Source organism: Cupressus sempervirens, chromosome 2 (genome assembly GCF_028749045.1).
Source record: "Cupressus sempervirens isolate cs-2001-9-10 chromosome 2, ASM2874904v1, whole genome shotgun sequence".
NCBI classification, from domain to species: Eukaryota; Viridiplantae; Streptophyta; class Pinopsida; order Cupressales; family Cupressaceae; genus Cupressus; species Cupressus sempervirens.
Window position 1 is genome coordinate 737,025,652 of NC_143119.1, and position 26,980 is coordinate 737,052,631.

The window sequence follows — 26,980 nt, forward strand, 5'->3', positions numbered from 1 at the left end:
TTCATGAACATATTAACAATAGCACACCTTGTCGATGCCTGCTCACAATCTCCACTCTTGATAACATATGCAAAAACCTGCTTGTCAGTTTCCAGCATCGAAATTTAGGAACAGGCACGAAAAACACCGGCCAATATAATCTTGTTTGGAAAGTAATTGACCTCTAACATTCTACTAAACACCTGCAGTGTCTCTGAACCCAGTCCATTCTTTTCCATTTCCTCCACCTTAAGATCAACCAGGTGCAATATCCGCACTTGTCTTTTGGAGGATCTTACTTCCAGTTCTTAACCTTAATTAGCTAAACAAAGAAGGTTAATGATTGTCTCAAAGAGGTTAAGAAAAACATGTTTTGGACGCTATCATTAACCTTTTGAGAGGTTAATGGTTAGGAAAAACGTGTTTTTGGGGGTTATCATTAACCTTTTCTTTGGAGGTTAAGAAAAACGTATTTTTGAACGCTATCATTAACCTATTGGAGAGGTTAAGAAAAACGTATTTTTAGTGGTTAACATTAACCTTTTACTTGGAGGTTAAGAAAAACATATTTTTGATGGTTAACATTAACTTTTAAGAAGTTAAAGGTTAAGAAATACGTGTTTTTGGTGGCAATCATTAACCTTATATATCTTGAGGCTCAGGAGTTGGATTTTAAAAATTTCAAATGCTGCGTGGAGCTGGGGACGAGCCAGAGACGTGGAGGCTTAAAGACTCACAAATTTCACAGATAGAATGATCCATTTAAGGCTTAAAACCAAGCAAGTTTTAAAAAATAACAACGGCTTATAAAATTGAAAGAATTTTATAACTGGGCAATAGCTGGCTCTAACTGGGGACAAGGACTGACAAGGACGAAGCTCGAATCCAGAATAAATAAAATAGTGCCTTATCCATTGGGATATAAAATAGAGTCATCTAAGGGACCAATTTGCAAAAGGGAGGAAACTAGCGCCAAAAACTAGACAACTGAAAGAAAACTAGGCACAACAAAAACTCCTAATTAGACTATATACAAGGTAGGTTTCCCTACCTATAGTGACTCAAGGTATAATCATACAAATCCATTCACTAGCTGGGGAAAATAAATACCATGGTGTACCACCATATGACAATTCTTAAGCTTCCATGGGCTCAGATATAAGTCCGCTCCTTGAATTCTAATTATGAGATTCTTAGCCTGCTCAACATCTCTAGATAAAGGGATGCATCCAAATAACCAGGCTCCATCAAAAATCTCGAGCTTCAAAATCAACTCTGCTTCTTGTTGTATGTCACTAATGACTTCATTTTCAAAGAGTTGAAGTATAAGATTCTCATGTTCCTGAATGCATATTTGATCTTCTCCTCTACTTGGCATGCCCTTAACCTGAAATTGTAATGATTGGTCATCATGAAGTCCTGAACTCATTTCCGACAATGGACACTCTTTTTTTTTCAACTGGCATGATCATGGTTGAATCTTCTGTAAAATTATTCCAACTGGGATGCACACCGATGTTATATTGAATCTCCTCATGATCCATTTCTTCTTCCTTCTCTTCCAAAAGATCATCTTGAATTTTTAGTAACTTCTGAGTTACATGGGTACCATCTTCAACATTGCGGACCATAACTTCAATTTCCATCCCATTAATATCAACATTTTCCATCTGAAGGGCCTTCTGATGGTTAAGATGAGAAGATATCAAACCTCGTATTGGATTGCCTTCATACAATCTGTGGAGTGAAGTAACCTATGGGGTTATAATAACCATTGAACCTTGTCTTTGAATACCAACTTGAGAATCATCAGTAGAAATGTCTTCATCTACAAACAAAGGATTAAAGTAAACACTTTCTCCATAGAGGAAATTATCATCCAAAGCTTTTGAGCACAAACTCGGGATAAAAACAGCATTAGAGTTTCCTTCCTCAGATTCCTCCATGAGATTACCTGCTGACTGATTACTTATTTTATCATGGTTATTCTCCTCATAGAATCTTTTTGACATAAGATCTCCTATTTGATGAGAAGGCTCAAAAAGAGGATTTCTTTGACTTTCAAATAATCCATAGGATTTCAAATCTACTTCCATTTGATCATAGGAACCTGTTGCCATATAGCTTTCATTTTCAATATGTTCTATGATATCTATCCCCTTTTGAATCATCATTTCTTCACCAAGACATTCTTCATGAAATGCGAAAGGTGGCATGCATGATAGAGAATGAAGGCTAAATAGTTTATCTTCTTCTCTCTGAAGCTGATTTTTAACGTTTCCATCAACCGATCGTTTAATCACAAGTTCATCAATATCATCAAATGTAAAGGTCTCCATTTCCTCAGGGAAAGTAGATATTTGTAGAAGTTCATGGCTGCTTTTATCTCCATCAATGGTAGTGGTTTTTGATTCTTCCATTACATCTAGAGTATTGATATCATCAATAGATTCATCATCACGAATGGTCATTGAAGGATGATTTGGAAGATTTTCTCCACATAGGAAGTCATCATATGAAGCATCCAGGCACCATGTTGGAATAAAAGTAGTGTGAAATTCACTTTGATCCACAGTTTTGTCATCTTCAATCATTTGTTGTGTAGTTTCTCGAGGTTTTGATATTTCTCTTTCTTTCTCATTAGGATTGAGATGATTGAATAATTTCTCTTGGATTTGGAAATCTTCGCATTCATGCCTTGATACATTAATAGACCCTTTTTCTTCTATAGATTCTATTCCTCGATCATCTCCTAGATTAGACATAGAACCTTTGTCTTCTTCCATGCACGAAGATTTAGATGAATCCTTTCTAACATTGGGATTAGAAGATGTTCTAATATCAAGAAAGTAATTCTTGCATGGGTCTTCTTTCTCAAGTTCTCGCAGCATCTGAAGTAAAGAAGGATGTACTTTGTCAGGATCCAGGCGTGCATTGCCATAGAAACTTTTTAAGAATTCCACCTGATTGGGATCAATAGAAATATGATTTTGATGAGCAATAGGTGCAAGCATTGGGACACCTTTTCGACCACCACTATCCATCTTCGATTGACATGAATCACTTTTCTTATCAAGCTCTTCTTTATAATTACATGTAGAACTTGTTTCTAAGGACGATTTGGGCTTGTGAGAGAAAAATTGATAATCTTTACCATCTTCTTGTTCAATCTTTTGCAATGTCTGGAGCAAAGATGGATGAGTCTCGCTTGGATCTAGTTTCCGTCCACCATAGAAACTCTTCAAAAAGCTAGCTTGTGTAGGATCAATCTGAATTTGTTGAGATGCAGGTGCATGAGAGACATTCCCATTATTTTTCATTGCCGATTTAGATGAAGCACATTTTTTAGCAAGGCCTTCTTTATCTTTATACACTGAATCTCTTTCCAAGAAGGATTCTTGATAATGAGAAAGAAACCCATATTCTTTTCTATCATCTTCTTCGATCTTTTGAAAAATTTGCACCAAGTAAGGATGAACCATTCTTGGATCTAGCTTTCTGCCACCATAAAGATTCTTCAAGAATTCAACTTGCAGAGGTTCATCGGGAATCTGTTTCTTAGGATATGAAAAGTATTCATCATCACTATCGGTATCACTATCACTTTCAACTTTTCCCTTGTACCAAACCATGATTCTGAATTGCCACCTTCAAATAGAGTCGCCAATAATCAACCTTTAAAATAGAGTCGCCAACCTTCATTCCAGGGAAGGTACCTTTTATCAACCCATGTTATTGATTATTGTTCACTTGGTTTTGGATGTGACCAAGATTTGGCCTATTTCTTCTTGGAATGACCACTATTCTCTCAATAACTACAATGTTCTAACCAATAGGGGCTCTTCGCAAGATTTCTCCGAACTCTTCTTCTTCTTCAAGAACTCGATTAACTTGATGATACTCTTGTACACTTCATCTACACTTCCAGGCTAAGTGTTCAAGTCTGAGATGATATCTTCCTGGGTGTCTTGAAAGCCAAGGTTCGGTTGGAGAACAGGAAAAACGTTCTCATCTGGAAGCACCATTGTACTTCATTGTAGGCGACTGTCAATCTTTCTGTTCAGTATCCCTAGTAGAGTCGCCAAAAATCTGTTGGTAAACAGATTTGTCACAGTAGAATTGGCCCAACGGAGTGTGTGGCAAACTATTCACAACAGTTGGATAGGCCCTTGATATCCGGCCTTCCTCTGCGTTTGGAGGGGCAGCTCCCTCATATGATATAATTTCGAAGCTTTTCAAATAGATATAAAATTAAAATTGAAGGGGGAGAAAGCTCATGATGACGAATGCACCACACGACTTCAAGGCTTTCCCAAACTACTAAATTAAAATTGCTAATAACAATGATCAAGATCTACGCTTGAAAAACTATTACTAGCACAACGCTGATCCACAGATTCATAAACATCTACACCATACCGTGAGAATGCTCACTACAAAGAGAATCAACATTTGAAACAATTTAGATTCGAAAAGAGGGAACTCAAACTGCACATTCCATTATTTTCTTGCACCAAGAAAGCAATAGAGGTTTTTCAATTCATAAATAAAAAGTGTACATACTTTCCACATTTTATCCCTGGATCAAAATTTCAGCATGGTGTTCCCTTCTTTTTCCAACCCCAAAAGTCCCCCTTTACAAAGCCAAAAGGTGTCCTTATATAGACATAGAGGTTAATAACTACCTCTTCGTGGTTAATAACCACCTCCCAAATACGTGATTTGGGTGAGGTTAATTAACCTCAACAAAATTAACCTATATGCTCTGAAACTTGAACCTTAGATATTTTGATGGGATGATTGAATAATCTATCTTTAGTGATCCCTGATAGATTATATGTGAGCTAAAGTTCAAACACAGTGACCTTCCCAAGTTCATGTATACTATCTACAGGATGCTCCAATCTGCCTACCATCTCAATCACAAGTGAAGGAAAGGTGGCAACTGGTTCACCACTTTTTTTTTATGTCGCATGTACCTTCACATTGCATCTTCATATCACCCTCGCTCTTCTTTCCTCCTTTAAGGTGAGGTATTGTAATGTCGATATGCATTGATTTTTCATCATGCCCGTTTGGGTTATCATGGATTGTGGAAGAGAACATTTCTTCATGCATTTTGTGCTCTCACCTCAAGAATTTGAATCCATTATTCTACCGCACTCTAAAGAATTGTGCCCCATTGATTGAATAATATCATGGACAAACAACCCTCCTCCTTCAGATTCAGTATGAGCAGAGTAGTTGGGAGAATGAGCAGCATGGTTCATTTGAAAAGGTGCAACCCCCCAAATTCATCTCCTTCTTAGCTTCCCTCATCCTTCTTCTCTTTGTGATGAGTTTAGCTTGTATCATATGTACCTACGTATGGCACACCTATGACAATTCTACAACTTTCACTGATGGCAGCACTTATTCCACAAACTTGAATCTTATTATCAATGCTCTGTTTCTTAATGCACCTCAAAGTTCAAGGTTTAACACTTCTTCCCATGAACAATCTCCCAATATGGTCTATGGTCTTTTGCAGTGTACTAGAGATATATCTAAACTGAAATGCTCAGACTGTGCGGTGAATAGCAGCATTCGACAATGTTGCTCCAACGATATAGGTGGGCGAATATGGTTGGATGACTGCTTTCTGCATAATCGCAATTCCAACTTCATTTCAACGCTTGATATTACTGGAGCACCTATCTTGGCGAACAAGATTACTGTAATCGGGGAGGTATTCAGATCCACTGTCACCGGCCTTCTATCAAATCTGTCAAACAGAGCTTACATCCCTGCAAATAACGGTTTCGCTGGAAGAGGATTTGCTATGAAGGTGTCTAATTCAAGTCCGACTCTTATCACATAATCATGGATGTCCTTTCCTCCTTGCAGAGCTTCTAGATGAGTGCAAGCCTTGAGAAATGACGTAATTGTAAATTTGTGTGGCTTCAACCCTTGCCTCTGCATATCATGTAGCGCTTGCCTTGGATATGCTCATTGATTATGGCATCCCGTGCCTCCACATGCACATTGACACATACGCCAAATGCCAAGATATGGACAATGCTCGTAAAGAGGCAAAATGTCTTTTCAAGGTTGTGTTTCTTTTATTGCTTTGATTGTTGGTTACAGTCGCAATGGCTTGGACCAGGAAGCCGTGGAATCGGATATCACATCCCAATGTAAGAGACGGGAATATAACCAATACAGTTTGCATATATCTTGCTCCCTCATTTTATCAAATAGTTTACGTGCCTCTTCTATTTTTCCACATTTCATGAACATATTAACAATAGCACACCTTGTCGATGCCTGCTCACAATCTCCACTCTTGATAACATATGCAAAAACCTGCTTGTCAGTTTCCAGCATCGAAATTTAGGAACAGGCACGAAAAACACCGGCCAATATAATCTTGTTTGGAAAGTAATTGACCTCTAACATTCTACTAAACATCTGCAGTGTCTCTGAACCCAGTCCATTCTTTTCCATTTCCTCCACCTTAAGATCAACCAGGTGCAATATCCGCACTTGTCTTTTGGAGGATCTTACTTCCAGTTCTTAACCTTAATCAGCTAAACAAAGAAGGTTAATGATTGTCTCAAAGAGGTTAAGAAAAACATGTTTTGGACGCTATCATTAACCTTTTGAGAGGTTAATGGTTAGGAAAAACGTGTTTTTGGGGGTTATCATTAACCTTTTCTTTGGAGGTTAAGAAAAACATATTTTTGAACGCTATCATTAACCTATTGGAGAGGTTAAGAAAAACGTATTTTTAGTGGTTAACATTAACCTTTTACTTGGAGGTTAAGAAAAACATATTTTTGATGGTTAACATTAACTTTTAAGAAGTTAAAGGTTAAGAAATACGTGTTTTTGGCGGCAATCATTAACCTTATATATCTTGAGGCTCAGGAGCTGGATTTTAAAAATTTCAAATGCTGCGCGGAGCTGGGGACGAGCCGGAGACGTGGAGGCTTAAAGACTCACAAATTTCACAGATAGAATGATCCATTTAAGGCTTAAAACTAGGCAAGTTTTAAAAAATAACAACGGCTTATAAAATTGAAAGAATTTTATAACCGGGCAACACAACTCAAGGAGACAATTACAGTGGCATAGAAATCGTTAAGGAGTTGTTTGATGTACAATTCAATTACGCTGAAATTAATCCTAATTTTTTTTAATCTATTTTATTTGTGTTTCTTTTGTTCTTTCATTCTAGTAATGGATTGCCGAGTGCAATCTTACATGTATATATAAAAATTACATACACAATCTAATCCACGTCCACAAGTACTACAGATATAATTTCATGATTTGTAGAAATCTACTGACTTTAAGAAATCAATCTACAAAATCAAAGAAAATCTATAAGACCAACAATCTCACTAATTATTCCTTCCCTTACATCAACATTAAAATGATGACACTGTCGTGAACGCACCAGAGTAGCCATTTCTATGATGTTTTAGCTTAGGCACAGTTTACCCTGTCTAACAACTGCAAAAGTGTGCCTAATTTCAGATCTTTATACTTTAGTGGAGATCATTAATGTTTCTGCCCCGTTTCATGACCTTTGCCATAATTTACTCACTGCTTAGACACCTAATACATGCGCCCGAAATTTCTCTCTCTTAACATTTAGCTCATATTACGAAGGGTTTGCCATTTTTGGGTTTCTTGGTGGGATTATTGGAGGTTTTGGTCGTAGGAGATGTTTAGTGTTAATCTGAAATTTGGGTGGAGAATGCTCTTGATGTGTTCTTCACTTATTTTGAAAGCCTGCGTGCTCTAGGCATTTCATGTTTCTTCCTTGTCTTGCCTTGTTTGCACAAAAACTTCGTTTTACACCTTGAAACAACCGCAACCTTAATCATGTTTAAGATTCATGGTCTAAAATATTGCACCCTAACACGACAACCTTCCATTCTAACTGGGGAAGACCTCAAATGATATTAACATACAAAGAGAGATTGATTGGCAACAAAATGGATAAGGTACACTGAATACTCTAGTAGATTGCATTGGAAACTAAAGAAGACTAAGAAACAAACTGTACTTTGAACCCCACTGCTCACCAAAATGTAGTGAAGTTACAGGGTCTAAAAAATATGGAGTTCTGTATCCATAGTTACAGCCCCCTAACAAGGCACGTGTTAGCCAAGAAAGCAGAAGAAACCGAACAGAAAATATGTACAAGAAAACTTGGAGACAATGAATTAATCTCCGTAAAATTCAATGCCTATCACAAAAATGAACAGCAAGGCATAGCATTGAATCTTTCTTCCAACAACTTGAATCCTTCATTTAAACAAGATTGTTGAACTTCTACCGAATTTTATCTTATTTGATGCATCTTTTACATAGCCTGGCTACTCCGTACAATAACTGTAAGATTAGGGACAGGCTACAGTTATGAGCAAGCATAGCCCAACAAGAGTATCCCCTAAAGAGAACTGTCCTCCCAAATATGACTAGGAACAATGTTACAATGCAACCCTTGTTTCTATAATAACTAATCAAAAATATTATTTCTAATGTAAAGATGAAGCCATACTATTTCCTTTATTCAATCATTCAGCGAGGTCTGACATCTGAATCAGGGCGGTGAATGGTTCTTCTGATGTACTCTCAACTGTAGATGGAAAAGTGTAACTCCTGAATTCGTATGATGTTTGCAATGCTTCTCTTGGAATCCTTGTCTGCTCGAACATCATGTCTTCACTCTTCACACTGCCATGAAATTTTGTCTTTCTTGTGTCATCTCTTACACAAATAAGTTCCTCCACCACTTCTTTCATTGTGGGTCTCTTCCTCCTTTCAAAATGAAGGCACTCTCTTGCAATGCTTGCCATACCTTCCATCTGTTGCCGATTTTCCTCTGATATTTTGATGTCTAAGATTTCTCTGAGCCGATTATTGTCGAGTCTTGAGAGAAAGAGACTAGACAAACTCCACTCGTGGTTGGCTCTTTCTATACAGATGGGTTTTAAAGATGTTAAAAGCTCAACCAGGACTACACCAAAACTGTACACATCACTTTTTTCGGTGAGTTGATACGTCTGAAAGTACTCAGGATCTAAATAACCCCTTGTGCCTACTATATTATTAGTGGTGACATGGGTGTTATTGGAAGTAGAGATGAGACGAGAAATTCCAAAGTCCGCAACTCTGGGAGATAATTTCTCATTCAAAAGAATATTAGACGATTTTACATCTCGATGGAAAATGGGTTGAGATGCTCCAGAATGCAGATATGCCAAAGCCTCCCCTGTTTCAATTGCAATCTGCAGACGGGAAGCCCAAGACAAAAACTGCTCCTTGAAATGTAAATGTTGAAAGAGTTTTCCATTCGAAACAAATTCAGATACTAGCATTGGGAATTTAGTTTGTATGCAGCACCCTAACAATTTCACTATGTTTCTGTGATTTATCTGGGAGAGAATTGTAACTTCATTCAGAAATTCATGGTCATCCTCCACATTTATACGGTGGTTGGATTTTTTAATTGCCACAATAGTATCATCTGTTAGGATGCCTTTGAATACAGTTCCAAAGCCACCACTTCCTAACACCATTTCCTCTGAATAATTATTAGAAGCTCTTGACAATTCTTTGGCAGAGAAAATTCTTAGGCTTTCTCTTCCCACTGCAGATGCTATGTGTTGCTGCAATTGCTGGTAATACTTGGCCTCCAACTGTTTAAAGTGGCGTTTCTTTAGCCAGCAAACGAAAAGAGATGCTGCTAAACAGACGACCACAAACGAAGATACGGACCCTGTGCAGTTTACCCAATCAGACGTTGTAAGGAAAAATATGGTAATTTTTAAAAATAATCTATAAGGAATGCCAACATTCAAACTAAGACAAACACACGCAGCATATTCAATATTTCCCTACCTATAATTGCAGCAAAGATAAGGCGATTTGATCTTGTCGAAATGCATCCTGTCTGATTTCTAAAGCCGTCTCCCTTATATCCATTTGCACATGAGCACTTGTAGGAACCTACCAAATTATGGCATATTCCCCCTTCCCCTGCTCCTATGAACATATTCCTCTTTCCAGGACTACATTCATTTATATCTGAAGGCACATCATCATTGTTGTTAGGATCTAAGAGATTTTTGGGACCATTGGTTATCTAAATAGGAGAAGTGACATGTTCTTACCTGTACAATCGGTGCCATTAGAGTAACCGTTTCCTTGATATCCAGGGAGACATTCGCATACGTACCCCTTTCCTGAAGGCGAGTCGAGACATTTTGCTTTGGAGGAGCAAGCATAATCGCCCATGGTTTCAGCCGTGGCACAATCTTGGTCCCCAATACCCCAGTTAAGGCGGAGACCATAAGATGCTTTCATGCCTTCTCCCCAGAAGAGCTTTGTTCTATTGTCAACGATCTTGAAGGTGGAAGGGTCCATTATGGTGGAGAAGCCACAAATGTTTGTACTAGAATCATTGGTCCAATTAAAGTTAAACAGACCTCCACCCGTGAAATATACAGAAAGCAAATTATTTGGTATGTTAATTTCGCAACAGCCATAGGGGCAATATGGTTGATTGCTATGAAGGTTAAGTGATATGCATTTGGACTCTCCAAAAGCCCCAAAGCTGTAGGTACCGAATGTTTGGTTGCCTATAACCACTAACCTATTGGACTCGGAAAGAGTGAAAGGCCCACCAGAAGGTAGCTCAAAGTAGTCTCTCGCCCCATCATCCGAATCACAAGAACCGACTCTGATTCTAGAAGAATTTATGATGAGGTTTCCCTTATAGTCGATCTCCATAATTTTGAAATAGTAACCACCAGTAAAATTACCTTGAAAACCAGTAGAATTGCCAAGAAAGGCAATAAAGTATGGAGACAGCATCATCCCACTAGAATTGCTCTTCCGGCATGTGATATGAAAATCAAAGTCAGGATATCCACATTCAGGATTGTTGATCCAGAAAGGGTAGCTCACTTCGAAATCACCACACTTCTCAGGAATACATTTTGCAGCAGCAAAGCCCACCAAAAAGAGGAAAATAAGAAAGCGATGCGTTTTCCTTTGGAGAAACATTTTCTAATTGAGCAGAACAGGCTACTCACTGATAATAGCAAACGATGTGGAGAAGTGAATTTAGCTGCTGGAAGTAAATAGCAACCTGTGTGCGTAACAGGGCAATAACAGAGAAATTTGCGAAATACAATTTGAAGTTTCCAAGAAGTTTCTTGCCGTGGACAAAAGAAATCTAGTTCAGACATACCATTTGAAGTTTCTGTGTAGTCTCCTACGGTGAACAAAAAGAAATTTAGTTGAGAAATACGGACATTATCAAAGATTGAACTTTCCGTGGTCTAGAAAAAAAATGACATACGCAAAGGTTGAACTTTCCGTGGTCTTCAAAAATAAAATCGAACAATTTATTTTCAACTCTTTAAACGCGAATGGGACTAATCTTGTCCAGGAACAGTGCAAAGCTAGGGTCAATGGTGGATTGTGAAGTTTCCAAGTAGTTGTATACAAATTTAGTACGATATTAAAGAAATTCCCTAGCTTTTTCATATCATTCAGCTTTTCCAAAGCCTTTCAGATAGATAACAGAGCTTTTTGTTGGAATTTTTAACTTCACGTGTTCCTCAAAACTAAAATTTCGTGGAAAATGTGCTCGATGCTTGTAGATTGCTAGACTTTAAATTATAGTAAATATATTAAAAGAGTTGAATTTTAAATTTATTCATACCAAAATTGAAGGATGTGATTCTAATATTTATAATGATAAAAATAATTTATTTGGATAATTTTTTATTTAGTTTTTTTGTCTTAGTATATATGTAAAGGTCATGTACAATTCATGTAAAAAATTCGTAATGTCTTTGTATTTGTAATAATATTATTTTAGGTAGTCTGAATAATAGTAGAGTTGGCTTGGATTATGAGTTCGATCTCAAAAGAGGATCTCACTTCGGGGGATTAGTCTTGCCCCAGCGCATGCAGGGACTAAAGATACGTGTTGCTAGACACAAGACTAGGTTATCGGGATACCTCCCATGTATTAAATAAATACTAATCATTTTTGAGGTAAATGAATTGGGATCACTCAATATTAAAGCATTAAACATCTATTCATTTATATCTATATAAGAGTAGATCGTGACAAATTAAAAGTTGGTGTTAAATATTAGTTTGTATATTTTACTTGACAAAATTAGTATGAGAGTTTTGGTTGCGAACATGCTTTTGTCCTACATATTATGGAATACCAAGATACTTTGAGCTAGGGTAACAATCTAGTTTTGCATGAAACTATGTCATCCATCAACTTGTCTATGTATCAAGGCATTTCTTGATCCAAGACTAGTAGGGGAAATGAAGCTAAGTCCAAATATCTTAACAACTTGCCAAGAGCAGACGGAAGCAAACACATGTTCAGCAACAAGAACCAACTTTAATTGGAATCAAGTATTGGTTGAGTAGACAACTCACATGATAAAATATACTTTCAAACATCCAACATGTCTATCTGTGAGGCCTTTCGGGTTGCGACCAATACAATGAATTGCAACATTAGAGCTTGAAGCTTGCAATTTTGATACTTTCCTCTACAAGTCTACCTTCATACTACCAAAACTTATTTTTCTACTTCTAATCCAAGTTCTTATATTGTTGAGATACAAGTGTCTCAACCTTTCAAGCTTTTTCCAAAAAATCCTTTAAAAAATTGTGGTAGTTTTCCACAAATTTATGCATTGGAAGAAGGTGTATGATTTGTTAGAAATGTGCCCTATCAATAGTAGAATATAGGAGGGCCATTTTTAGAGCATAGATGACTCATTATATGACTTTGATGAGGGTCTAAACTAGGGGATAGAATTATGGATGAGATTTCTATTTTAACTTTGTTGTTTTTCCCATCTTGGAATTATAATTATCAAGAATGGGCAAAATGTGGCATGGCAATTTTGCCCATGGTTTTTTTAAACCATAAGTGGTTTCTAGGTTGTAAAATCACTATATAAGGAGGGCTTGGAGAGGATTTTAATCATTGATTTTTGTTTGCAAGACTGGGTGTTAGAAGGTGTCTCTTTGAGTTCAAAGTTGTGGTTATGCTCTTGCAAGTGTATTGTAATCTTTTGATTTGATAATACATTATGCGGGTTTTAGAGAATGGGTTTTTTCTCCCCTAAGGGTTTCCCCATGGTAATCACTGTGTTATGTGTTTATTTTTATTTTTATTATTTGTTAATTCATTTCTTGAGATCTTTTGTCATACTTAAGTTGAAATTTGCATAGTCATCTTCTAAAGACTAGTGTAGGAAGTGTTTCCACCTACCTTTTCTTTCCTTACAAGTGGTATTAGAGCCTAGCCAGTTTTGGTTATATTTGTTGGGCACAAGGTTTTTTGAGCTAATCAAGGTTTGAGTGGGAGCTTATGTAGAGTATTTCATTTCTGTATTGTAGGATTGAAAAGATGGCAAGCATGTTAGGGAGGACTGATGTAGAAAGTTTTTTGGCACAAACTTTGAGATGTGGAAGCCAAAGACAATTTTTTTTTTGATTGATTAGGATCTATGGGATGTAATCGATGAGAATAAGAAGAGGCTCACAAACTTGACTTTAGTTGCACAATATGATGTGACATATAGAAAAGCTAAAGGTATCATCAAATTGTGTCTTGTAGACTCAATTCTAATAAATATCTAAGAAGAAACTCCTATGAAGAAGATTTGGAAGAAGCTAAGCGAGATCTATCAAGAGAAATCACTTGTGAACAAGATTTTCTTGAGGAAGAAACTATATTCCCTGAGAATGGAAGAAGGTGGATGAATTTTTGAACATCTTGAAAGATTTAATATGTTGGTAACTCAGTTGACCTTAGTAGGGATGCCAAATATTGCTATGTTCATTGTCAAACTCATGGGACAGCCCTGCAAAGCCTTCAATACAATTTGAAAGGAATTTCCTAGCTTTTTCATATCATTCAATTTTTGCAAAGCTTTTAAGATAACAGAGCTTTGTATTGGAATTTTTAACTTCATGTGTTCCTCAAAACTAAAATTTAATGGAAAATGTGCTTGATGCTTGTAGATTGCTAGACTTTAAATTATAATAAATATATTAAAAGAGTTGAATTTTAAATTTATTCATACCAAAATTGAAGGATGTGATTCTAATATTTATAATGATAAAAATAATTTATTTGGATAATTTTTTATTTAGCTTTTTGTCTTAATATATATGTAAAGGTCATGTACAATTTATGTAAAAAATTCATAATGTCTTTGTATTTTTAATAATATTATTTTAGGTAGCTTGAATAATAGTAGAGTTGGCTTAGGTCATGAGTTTGCTCTCGAAAGAGGATATCACTTCGGGGGATTAGTCTTGCCCTAGCTGATGTAGGTACTGAAGATATGTGTTGCTAGACACAAGACTAGGTTATCGGGATACCTCCCACATATTAAATAAATACTAATCATATTTGAGGTAAATGAATTGGGATCACTTAGCACTTAAAGCATTAAACATATATTCATGTATATCTATATAAGAGTAGATGGTGACAAATTAAAAGGTAGGTGTTAAATATTAATTTGTATATTTTACTTAACAAAATTAGTATGAGAGTTTTGGTTGTGAACATGCTTTTGTCCTACATATTATGGAATACCAAGATACTTTGAGTTAGTGTAACAATCTATCTTTGCATGAAATTGTGTCATCCATCCACTTGTCTATGTATCAAGGCATTTCTTGATGCAAGACTAATAGGGGAAAGGAAGCTAAGTCCAAATATCCTAACAAGTTGCCAAGAGTACACATGGAAGAAAACACTTGTTTAGCAACAAGAACCAACTTTACTCATGAATCAAGTATCGATTGAGTAGAAAACTCAGATGATAAAATATACTTTCAAACATCCAACATGTCTGTTTGTGAGGCCTTTCGGGTTGTGGCTAGTACAATGAATTAGAACATTAGAGCTAGAAGCTTGCAATTTTGATACTTTCCTCTACTGATCTACCTTCATACTACTAAAAGTTACTTTTCTACTTTTAATCCAAGCTCTTATGTTGTTCAGATACGAGTGTCTCAACCTTGCAAGCTTTTTCCCAAAAAATCTTTAAATTTTTTTTGGTAGTTTTGCACATATTTATGCATTGGAAAAAGGTGTATGAGTTGTTACAAATGTGCTCTGTCCATAGTAGAATATAGGAGGGCTGTTTTTAGAGCATAGATGACTCATTATATGACTTTTATGAGGGTCTAAACTAGGGGACAAAATTATGGATGAGATTTCTATTTTAACTTGGTTGTTTTTTCCATCTTGGAATTATAAATGTCAAGAATGGTCAAAATGTGGCATGGTAGTTTTTCCCATGGTTTTTTAAAACCACAAGTAGTTTCTAGGTTGTAAAATCACTATATAAGGAGGGCTTCTAGGGAGGATTTTAATCATTGATTTTTGTTTGCAAGACTGGGTGTTAGAAGGTGTCTCTCCGAGTTCAAAGATGTGGTTATGCTCTTGTAAGAACTTGTATTGCAAGTGTATTGTAATCCTTTTGATTTGATAATACATTATGCGAGTTTTGGAGGATGGGGTTTTTCTCCCCTAAGGGTTTCGCCATGGTAATCATTGTGTTATATGTTTATTATTATTTTGATAATTTGTCAATTCATTTCTTGAGATCTTTTGTGATACTTAAGTTGAAATTCACATAGTCATCCTCTCAAGGCTAGTGTAGGAAGCATTTCCACCTACCTTTGTTTCCTTACAAGTGGTAGCAGAGCCTAGCTAGTTTTGGTTCTATTTGTTGGGCACAAGGTTTTTTGAGCTAATCTAGGTTTGAGTGGGAGCTTATGTAGAGTGTTTCATTTACGTATTGCAAGATTGAAAAGATTGCAAGCATGTCAAGGAGGATTGATGTAGAAAATTTTCTAGCACAACGTTTGAGATGTGGAAGTCGAAGACGAAAAATTTATTGATTGATTAGGATATATGAGATGTAATCAATGAGAATAAGGAGAGGCTCACAAACTTGACTTCAGCTGCACAATATGATGTGACATATAAAAAAAGCTAAAGGTCTCATTAGATTGTGTCTTATTGACTCAATTCTAATAAATATCCAAGAAGAATCTCCTACAAAGAAGATTTGGAAGAAGATTTGGAAGAAGCTAAGTGAGATCTATCAAGAAAAATCACTTGTCAACAAGATTTTCTTGAGTAAGAAATTATATTCCTTGAGAATGGAAGAAGGTGGATGAATTTCTGAACATTTTGAAAGATTTAATATGTTGGTAACTCAATTGACCTTAGTAGGGGTGCCAAATATTGCTATGTTCATTGTCAGACTCATGGGATAACCTTGTCATGGCCATAGGGAGCACTTTAGTTGTCTTGAAGATGGTGGATGTTGTTCATTCTCTACTTTCTCATGAGATGGGAAGGAATGTCTCTTTGAATGCAAAAGAGTCTTTGAGTGTTTGAGGAAGACCAAAAGAAAGAGGCAAGAATGAAAAAAAAACATCGCTATTCTAAATCCAAAAATAAGATGAGATCAAAATATCTTGGTAAGTCCAAGGTAATCTATTGGATTTGTGGAAAACCTGGTCACTTTTGAAAGGATTGCAAAGAGGAAAAGAAGAAGAAGAAGCAAGATTTTGATTCTAAGTCTGATAAGGAAGATGGAGATTCTTTTATTGCAGCCTTGAGCACTTGTGTAGGTGACAATGCATGGTTGATAGACTCAGGTGCATCTTCCTACATGACTCAGACTAATAGAGATTGGTTTGGTAAGTAAGAAAATTTTGATGGTGGTAAGGTGTATTTGGATGATAACTTAGTTCTTGATATTGTTGGTCATGGAAGTATTTGTGTGAAATTTTTTGATGGTAGAGTTAGAAGATTTGGTGTTTTCTTGCATATGTTGGGACTAAGAAGAAATTTTTTATCTATTAGCAAACTAATAGATGTGGGTGTGCATGTACAATTTTTTGAAGTAGGTGCGTAAATTGTAAGAAGTTCTATGGTGATAGCAAGAGGAAGAAAATTGGGTATGTTGTACTAGTTTGATGGATACACAATTGAGTGCAATAGTACTTATGGTAAGATTGTGACAAGGACTACTTCATTGGGGAAGGAGAGGGTTTCTCCTTCAACAAATGGTCATGGTTTTTGGGTACCCAAGGGTGCTCTATCCACCAAATCAAATTTTCCTATGGAGAAGACCATATTATGGCACTAGAGACTCAACCACATAGGTGAGAAAGGTCTAAGGAACTTGAGAAATAAAAACCTTGTTCATGGGTTAAATGACTGAAATCTTGAGTTTAATTTTTTTTAGCACTGTATCTATGGTAAACAAAACCACATTCAATTTTATTTAAGTTTTCATAAGTCCTCGTGTATTTTGGATCTAATTTATTCATATGTATCTAGTCTAGTTGATGTTCCTTCTATTAGTAGATCACTTTATTATGTTTCTTTCATTGATGATTCCAGTAGAAGAACATGGGTTTATTTTCTTACAAATTGAGGTTTTCAATCACTTCAAAGAATTTGAAGAAATGGTTGAGTTCTAGACTAGAAAGAAGATAAAATGTTTGAGAACTGATAATGGTGGAAAATTTTGCTTCAATGATTTTGATACATTTTTTAAAGATTATGGTATTAAAAGATAAAAGAAAACTCCCTAATCTCCATAAAAGAATGGAATTATTGAAAGAATGAACAAAACCTTGATGGAAAAGCCTAGGAGTATGCTAAGTGGAGCTAGACTAGAACAAAAGTTCCAAGGTGAAGTTGTAGCCACTATTTTCTACCTCATAAATAGGTCACTTGCATCAACTCTTATTGATAAAACATGAATGGAAGCATGATCAGACCACAAGCCTTCACTTTGATAGCTGGGAGTAGTTGCTTATGAGCATATGCTCATGTGCCAAAGGAAAAGAAGAGAAAATTGGATTAGGAGACTTTGAATCCCTATTAGGAGTTGTGGAAGATAGTTTGATCCACTAGCCAAATATCTTCAAGGGAGCTACCAATGAACCCACTGTCCAAATGATATTTGTATTATTCCTTGTGAAATAATATAATGGTACTATATCATTCCTTCCTCTTTCACTATCATGTCAAGCAGACCTCTGCTCCTTCTGATCTTGTAACCAAATCACAAATCTTGCATCCAATAATCCCTTGGATCACTTACATGCATTCAATAAGCACCACTAGTACATTTGCACCCATTTTTCTACCAAAATTTTTGACCAAAACTATGAATCCTCATTTTTTGTTTTCATTCCCGCATTGGTCGCAAAAAAAATAATATTCCTGATTTGGTCAAAATTTCAACCAACGTCATTTACCAATCCAAACTATTCCCAAGTTGGTCAAAATTTCAACCAACTTGGGTCATAATACAATTTGGATTATGCATTAAAATTTAGATAAGTTGCACGCGAATGTGAGAAATTTCACATAATAGTTCAGTGCGCATTTTTACTGAACTTCCATCTTTTCTTTCCATTCCTATTCTATCTTTCATTTTCCATTGCGGAACATCCTTTCTGAGTCCTAAGTCCTGCATCAATGGACTGCATCACTAACTAGTTTGGAATGGGAATGGAATGCATCAATCGCTACGACTAGTTCGGACTGCATCAATTGTCGGTTCAACATATCTATCTATATAGATGGGCCAAAGAAGCATATATATAGGGCAAGAGCATGGACAGAAGCAATGGTGAGTGATTTGGTGGGATATGGTTTGGACACCAGAACTACTTGAATTAGGAGGACAAAGCAGGGAGAAAGTAGCTTCAGGGTGCCAGAAGTGATTCACCAATTCGATCCTAAAATGTTAGGCCTCTGTTATTGCTGCTACTTTTTTTTGAGCAATTGGCACAAAATTTGTATCCCCTTAATGATTTCGCATGATAGGGTTTGGGCAACAAGTTTTCTTAGTTTTGCAAGATAGGGTTTGCAGGATGAATAATTTCTTAGTTTAACATTATTCATGCATGATTTTTTTCTTGCAAGTGATCGTGAATCATGGTATTCCTCTAGATGTGGTGGCTTCTTTGAACTTCCTTTTGAAGACAAGTTGAAACGAGGTCGAGAGGAAGGAAAAAGAGATCATATTTCTATTTAAATTATTTTAACTAATTTCTAGGTTTTTAAATTAAATCATTGTTTATGGCAAATGTAAAATTCTGCAACTGGTTTCTTTTTATGCAGAGGATTGCGGATCATATTCTCAATAGGACTTCACAAGCTCTTTCCTATATATTTCAACTTTCCATGCTTACATATTTTGGATGCACTACCATATTTCCTGCATATTACCACCATGCATCAGAGAAATCAGGCTTGTATACAATACAATACTTCAAATACATTTTTTGACTTCAAGGTTCAAAGGTTCTTGCATATTCATCTCTTACTACTTCTCATGCTTTATTGAATTCCTCCATATTAAATTTCACATACTCTATTGCACATATCAAACTTCAAATACTCCTTTGTACATATTAAACTCATCATACTTTTCCACTCCATATTACAGGGTCTTCATACCTCCACACTTTTCATGCCTTACCAATTAGTATTTATGGATTGCTCATGCTTCACTACACTAAAGTTTACATTAATGCACACAAAATGCTAAAATTAATGATAACACTTAACAACTTCTGGGAGTGACACTATTGGAGAAGAGTACAGGAGCATTTACCTCTGCCTTGATGTTATATCTTGGCAATAGCCACCCAGCCAGTTTGTTAGACATGGCATGGATGCCTATGCTACCCCTTGCACCACAAAAAAAACACAGCCCCATGAATATCAATTGGGCCCTTGAGTTGTATGGCTTTGTCAAATATATGTATCATCCTCATTCGTTGTTGCATTAATTACAGTCATGTCAATAGTGACGAGTCTAGGGAAGGTTCCTTGGGTCAATAGTCACTTAATGAGATTTGAAATTGTGATCTTATTCAAGAACACAAGTCCTCTCAAGTCCTATGTCATAAAATACAGGACTTATAAGTACTCTGAAGAGTATAATAGATAACATAAAACAAAAAGATTGTCCCATTTTATTTCTACGACACAAACTACCTAATAATTACTCTTAAAGTATGGTCCCATAGTCATGATTTGTCCTACACAATAAGCCATAGAAGAACATAAATACAAACAAAATTATTGAAGGTAACCAACAATCACAAAAACCTACAACATAAACAAAAATATGATGTAGCAATTAAAAACTTGTTGAGAGCATAAGATTAATGACTATTGCTTACCACATCCCCGTGGAATAGATGTTGCATAAACCATATTCAACTGGCCTTCATGAGAAAGGGTCTCAAGTCTAGATCTCTCAGAGCATTTGTTGTAGTAGACATATCCGACACAATAAAAAAAATTGATATAGATATATATCAGGAAAACATTGTTCACTGACCACTATCCTTTACATGCTACTACATCATTGATTTGGATTGAAGTTAATTCATACTGTTAACATGCCTTCAACACTATCATAATAGTGTAGTTATCATCTGTTCATCATTGTTATTTATACATCCCTTTTATAACCTTTGCATGCTTACCATACCAGTCTTCAATACTATTAGAAGGACCTCATAGGTCTGTCACATCATGACAATTCCCTTTGAGCTCATGGAAAGATTTGAGACCTCAATCTTCTTAGTACATCTTTTTCTATTACATAATAGACCTCTCTATTTTTTCATGTCCTCATAATGGTGTCCTCCATGACTGCTCTGATGGATACCTCTACTTTGTCTTGCATATCCCAATCCATTACTCTTAATTTCAATAGCAATGTCTTTCTTTTAGGATTACTAATTAATGTTCCATCATTTTAAAGCACTATATTTGATGGCAACAATAAAAGATAATATGTGACTATCCTCATTGTGACAATCTCACAACCTTTAATTGTTTTGTATTTTACCTTCTATGATCTATAAGATCTATTTCTATTCACTATGCATTAACGTCTTTTAGACACGCATTCCATGATTTATGACCTTAAAACATATACCACATTTAGTTTGATAGGAATGTTGTCTCTTAACTTTATAGTATTATACTTGACAATCAAACCACCCAAAAAATTTCATCAATACAATAATGACATTATTCTTTCCAAGAAGCATGGTACCATTAGTTTTCTTATCTTTCTTATTTGAAGGTACTGACTCAAAGACATGTTAATTCTTTCTTTGAGATCATTTTTGAGAAAAGTAATTTTAATCTCCATTTGGTTTGTGTTTCCAAAATTAACAAAACTTGAATGGTGGTCCATTAAGTTTTTTTTTTTTTAAATCTCCTCATCTTCTATCCTTTCTTTTTGTTTTGAAAGACTCACTTGTACCAATGGGTCTGGAGGTTCCAATCAATTCCCAAGTTCCTTTATTGAAAAAGGCTAACTATTTAATGTTGATTGGTTTTCTCCATGCATCAAGCTTTTCAGCTTGCTTGTGATAAGTTGGTTTTAAATCAAAAGCAACATTAATTTCTTGTTCAAATTTCTTATGGAAAAATGAATTCTTTGGAGTTTATGATATTTTCTTAAATTTATTTAATTCCACATCTCCTGTGGCCTACAATTCTTTACTGTAAATCAGTGCATTTCAAAAATGTGGCTTTTCTGAATTTGTAGCTATAGTTATAACTTATGTCCTATGTAGAACATGACCATCAATTATGCTGCATCAATGAAATATATTTTGACATATTCTTTGACAATCTTCTCCATAAATTTTTGGTGCCACTTTCAATGGGCATGTATTCCCTCAAGATTACTAACCTTTATGTGTCTTTTATCACTACCATCTAGATTCTACAATGGCTATTTAACTAGATGAAAATGAAGAATTATTTTACAGAGATAGAGAGTGTTATTAAAAACAATAAATTTGGTACCCAAGACCAAATGTTTTTATACTATGATAGAAGTTGGTCTGCCTTGAACTGTTAACTATTATTTTATTATTGTATTAGTCTTTTATCTTTAATTGGCTAACTTTTATAATACTTATATGTAATGTTATATACTCTTACCTACGAATAATGAAGATGACATATGCACTCTTATGAAGATGACAACAATTAGATTAACCACCTAAACATTACCACATTTGCAAAGAAAGGGGGATCTATTGGAATCTCCAGTCTAAGAAGATTGGGTATTTCTAGATGCCTGAGAAGATCTACTAGAGTCTCCAGTTTGAGATCTAATTCTGATAAGATTTTATGATCTCATATGAACACATAAAAACACTTATTGTAGGAGGCCCATTGATAAATACTATCTCTGCAAAATAGAGTCTGAAAAGTAATCTCTTGTGGGAAGGTCATTGATAATATAGAAAAAATCTCCATAATGAGTAGATTGGTAGATGTAACACATAGCTTTCCAAGCTAACAATAAGGGTCCATTGCTGACACCATCATCCTTAGGCAGGCATGTTCCCACTAATGCAATTTCAAACAAACTGCTACATTTGATGGCAACAATAAAAGATAATATGTGACTATCCTCATTGTGACACTCTTGCAACCTTTAATTTTTTTTTATTTTACCTTCTAAGGTCTTCGGGATCTATTTCTACTCATTGTGCATTAACGTCTTTTAGACACTCATTCCATGTTTTATGACTTTAAAACCTATACCACATTTAGTTTGATAAGAATGTTGTTTCTTAACTTTATAGTATTATACTTGACAATGAAACCATCCAAAAAAATTCATCAATACAATAATGACATATTTTCTTTCCACGAAGCATTATCACCTAAACATTACCACATTTCCAAAGAAAGGGGGATCCATCTGCATGAAACACATTAGTGCAAACAAAGTCTGGTTGGGGTCAATAGCACCATCATTGGGTGTGAATAAATCATAGTTCAAAGATACCTAGTGAAGGTTGTCCATCTAGGCCTCACAATACCATGAAGAGCAACTTTGTTTCACCAAAATAAAATGCTACCATGGACTTCAAGAAAACAGATAAGGAAAACTTAATGTCTAGTCCCTGATGAAGATAGAAATTATATAGAAAACATACTAAGTATATGAGTTCTTGATACCTTGCATGTTATCTGGTGTTTAGTAGCTCCATGAAATAGCATAATTTTTGACATTAATCTTCATATAGGTGTACTAAAACACATCATAGACTTCCTTATGTTTTTTTTGGACTAACACAATTAACCTTGACTGGTGCCCTATTTTTATGCATAAAGGTTGACCTATTAACAAAGGAACTACATGAAAAAATCCACCTAGCACTTCCTACTATTAGAAAATGTTTTCTTAAACCATCAAATGGTCAATTCCAAAAGGAATTAGTCCCAAGAGTTCTGCAACTCTCAATCCCCAATTCTTGACTCCAAACCTGATTTTGATAGGGCTTCCTCAATGTTCACTCTCCACTTGATCTTGCATTTAATTGGTGATGGATTTACCTTCACTTTACTCTATTGAAACATTCCCGAGCATAAAATCCACTCCTTCTCGAGTAACTCATTCATTGCCACACATGGCATTCAATTATATTTTCACATTGTTCCTTAACTATGACCACTTCTATCAAACACAAATTTGCATATGCATAGTTATATTTTTATGATACATGTTAAGTAACATCATTCCTTGAATTTTAGGCCTCTACGTTCTGTTAGATTGTGGTGACTGATCAGAAAAGTATTGCACATACTTCATAAATTCTTTGGGGCTCAGGGAATTGCCCCAAAAAATAATTTTTGGGCCCTATTTTATTGAGATTTTGGGCCGACATGTAATTATTAATTATAACCCTAAAGTAGTAAAAATACTTGTATAAAAGGCACTTAGGGTTAGGGATTATTTTATAAGGTGATGCAAAAATTAGTTCTTGTGGCGGTATTGAGCTATAAGGGATTATGGATTGTAATCAGGTTGTAATTACTAGATCATAATAATGTTGGACTTGCTATTTCGTGGACGTAGCCTAGGGATTAGGTAAACCATGTTAAATCTTGGTGTCTTGTTTTTTTTTTCTATGTGATCTATTATTTTTAGATATTGGTTATATTTGCATCTAATTGTTATTTATGTCTATGGTTTAATCCTAACAAGTGGTATCAGAGCGAGGTTGTTTTTCAGTTATCCTCTGTAAGAAAGTTTCACAGTTCAGTGGGAGTCTCATGGTTGAGTGGAAGTGATGGCAGATGAGGGTAAGCTGAGGGTTGACAATTTTAATGGGTATAACTTTCAGCTATGGAAGATGCAAATGGAAGACTAGCTTTATTAGAATGATTTATGGAAGACATTGGAAGGTAAAGCCAAAAATTGGGCATTTATGTCAAATGATGAATGGGACTTTTTAGATAGAAAGGCACTTCGAAGCATTTGATTATGCCTAGCACCATCGGTGGCATTTAATATTACAAAAGCAAAGACAATAGAAGAGTTGATGAAAACCCTAGTGACGCTATATGAAAAGCCCTCCACTTCAAATAAGGTATTTCTCATGAAGCATTTATTTAATATGAAAATGGAAGATGGTGTATCTTTTGAAAATCATTTAAATGAGTTTAATACTATTACTAGTCAGTTATCTTCAATGGATATCAATTTTGATGATGAATTAGGGCTCTCTTGATTTTGTGTTCTTTGCCTGAAAGCTGGAATGGCTTGGTAATGGCTATGAGTAATTTTATTCCTATATCTAGCACCCTAAAATATGATGATGTGATCGGTGTTATTTTGAGTGAGGAAAATCATAGGAAAACCTTAGATGGATCTACATCAGGAAGTGCTTTGAATGCACAAAATTGATGCAAAACAACTGAAAGAGGAAATAATTTTGGAAATCGTGGGAAATCAAGAGGAAAGTCAAAGGGGAGGAGGTCTCAATCGAGAGGGCTAAACGATTGCTGGTACTGTGGGAAACCAGGGCATAAAAAAGAAAGATTGTTGGAATTGAAAGAAAAATGAAGGAGATAAACTAGATGGAGATAAGGACACAAATGTGGTAAGTAACAATTTCGAAGAGGATTCTTTTCTTCTATCTTTAGAAAGTGTTGATGATTCATGGGTTTTAGATTCTAGTGCTTCATTTCATGCTACACCTCATAGAGGTTATTTCATTGATTATGTCCAAGGAGATTTTGGACTTGTTTATTTGGGGGATAATGAACCCTGTCAAATTGTTGGAAAGGGAAAAATTAAGATTAAGTTGTAGAATGGGAATTATTGGCTACTACATGAGGTAAGACATGTTCCAAGGCTGAGTAGGAATTTAATTTCAGCAAGGAAACTCGGTGATGAGGGTTGTGTAGTCACTTTTAATGATAAAAATTGGAAGGTTTCAAAAGGTTCCCTTGTAGTAGCAAAAGGTGTGAAAAAGGCACCTTATATCTTTGTATAGGTCATATTGTTCCTTCTACTTTAATTGTTTCAGAGAAAATTGAATGTTCAGGAATAGTTGTTGTTCTTGAGCAAGGAGAACAAATAACTATTGTAAATTATGATATAGCACTATGGCACAAAAAACTTGAGCACATGAGTGAAAAAGGTATGAAAGTACCTCATTTAAAGAAAGTTCTTCTAGGTCTGAAATGTGTTAATATGGATTTCTATGAAAGTTGTGTGTATGGGAAAAAAAAGAGAGAGTGAGTTTTGTGAAGACTGGGAAGGAAAACAAAAAGGAGAAATTAGAGCTTGTGCATACTGATGTATGGGGACCAACTCAAGTATCATCCCTTGGAGGCTCTCATTATTATGTTACATTTATTGATGATGCAACTAGAAAGGCATTCATTTATTTCCTTAGATAGAAATCTGATGTATTTCAAACTTTCAAGAAATGAAAATGCTTGGTTGAAAATGAAATTGGTGAGAAATTAAAATGTCTCAGATCTGATAATCATGGTGAGTATTGTAGTCATGAATTTGAAGATTATTCCTCCACTAATGGTATTCGTAGATAGAAAACTATTCCAAGGACTCCATAGGAAAATAAAGTAGTTGAACGCATGAAAAGGACTATAATGGAGCGTGCAAGGAGCATGAGATTACATGTTGGTTAGCCCTTATACATGTGGGTAGAGGTTGTCAATACTACTATATATTTGATTAATAGAGGTCCCTCTACTTCTTTGGGTTGTGATATTCTAGAGGAAGCATGGATTGGTAAGAAGGTGAGTTATTCTTTTCTCAAAACCTTCGATTGTGAAGTTGTTGCTCACATAGATTCTAAAAATAGAACCAAGCTGGAAGGTAAGTCAAAGAAATGTGTATTTCTTGGATATGGCATCAATGAATTTGGTTATAAGCTTTAAGATTTAAAAATCATAAAATTGTAAGAAGTAGGGATGTCATATTCAGTGAGAAAGTGGTGTACAAAGATTTGTTGCAGCAACATAAGAATAAAGAAGATGATTATGTAGTGCTGGATGATACTCCAAAAGCTAATGTTCCAGCCATTCCTCATGATGTCCAACAACTACAACAACAAATACCACACACACCAGTGAATGTTAGACGGTCAACAAGGCAAATTAGACCTACAAAAAGATTTTCTCCCTCTTTGTATTCAATTTTACTTACTGATGTTGGTGAACTTGAATGTTATGATGAAGCTATGCAAGTGGATACTAAGATTTAGTGGGAGTCTACAATGAAAGACAAAATGGACTCTTTTCTAAAGAATAAGACATGGGATTTATGCAAGTTGCCTGAAGGTAAAAGAGCTTTATAGAACAAGTGGGTTTATAGGTTGAAAGAAGAGGATGGAAGTAAGAGAAGATTTAAAGCTAGGTTAGTTATAAAAGGATTTGCACAAAAAAGGGGCATTGATTTTGATGAAATATTTTCTCTTGTTGTTAATATGACTTCCACCTGTACTATTTTAAGTCTTGTGGCTACTGAAGATTTTAATTTGGAGTAGCTTGGATACAATAGGTATCATTTAGATCATTGTGTTT

The 26,980-nt window shown here is 35.4% G+C and overlaps 2 protein-coding genes across 2 annotated transcripts; one reads left to right on the plus strand and one right to left on the minus strand.

Annotated features, from left to right (window-relative positions):
- The first annotated feature begins 5,488 nt into the window (after window positions 1–5,488).
- Window positions 5,489–5,839, plus strand: LOC149575488 (antimicrobial ginkbilobin-2-like protein). Its single transcript, XM_089816045.1, has one exon. The coding sequence runs from the start codon at window positions 5,489–5,491 to the stop codon at window positions 5,837–5,839; it is 351 nt and encodes a 116-aa protein (XP_089672171.1).
- A 2,454-nt stretch (window positions 5,840–8,293) lies between these two features.
- On the minus strand, window positions 8,294–11,303 carry LOC149575489 (wall-associated receptor kinase 2-like). Its single transcript, XM_089815230.1, has 3 exons — window positions 10,149–11,303; window positions 9,877–10,062; window positions 8,294–9,754 (listed from the first exon to the last, which is right to left on the minus strand). The coding sequence occupies exons 1-3, from the start codon at window positions 11,041–11,043 to the stop codon at window positions 8,550–8,552; spliced, it is 2,286 nt and encodes a 761-aa protein (XP_089671356.1). The 5' UTR covers window positions 11,044–11,303; the 3' UTR covers window positions 8,294–8,549.
- Between the last annotated feature and the right edge of the window lie 15,677 nt (window positions 11,304–26,980).

Bases quoted from the DNA above. Each gene is read 5' to 3' on its own strand.
- LOC149575488 (XM_089816045.1), top strand. From the start codon at position 5,489: ATGGTCTATGGTCTTTTGCAGTGTACTAGAGATATATCTAAACTGAAA.
- LOC149575489 (XM_089815230.1), bottom strand. From the start codon at position 11,043: ATGTTTCTCCAAAGGAAAACGCATCGCTTTCTTATTTTCCTCTTTTTG. The intron at 10,063-10,148 runs GTAAGAACATGT...ATGTGCCTTCAG, and splicing joins TAATGGCACCGATTGTACAG to ATATAAATGAATGTAGTCCT. The intron at 9,755-9,876 runs GTAGGGAAATAT...TAAACTGCACAG, and splicing joins TATCTTTGCTGCAATTATAG to GGTCCGTATCTTCGTTTGTG.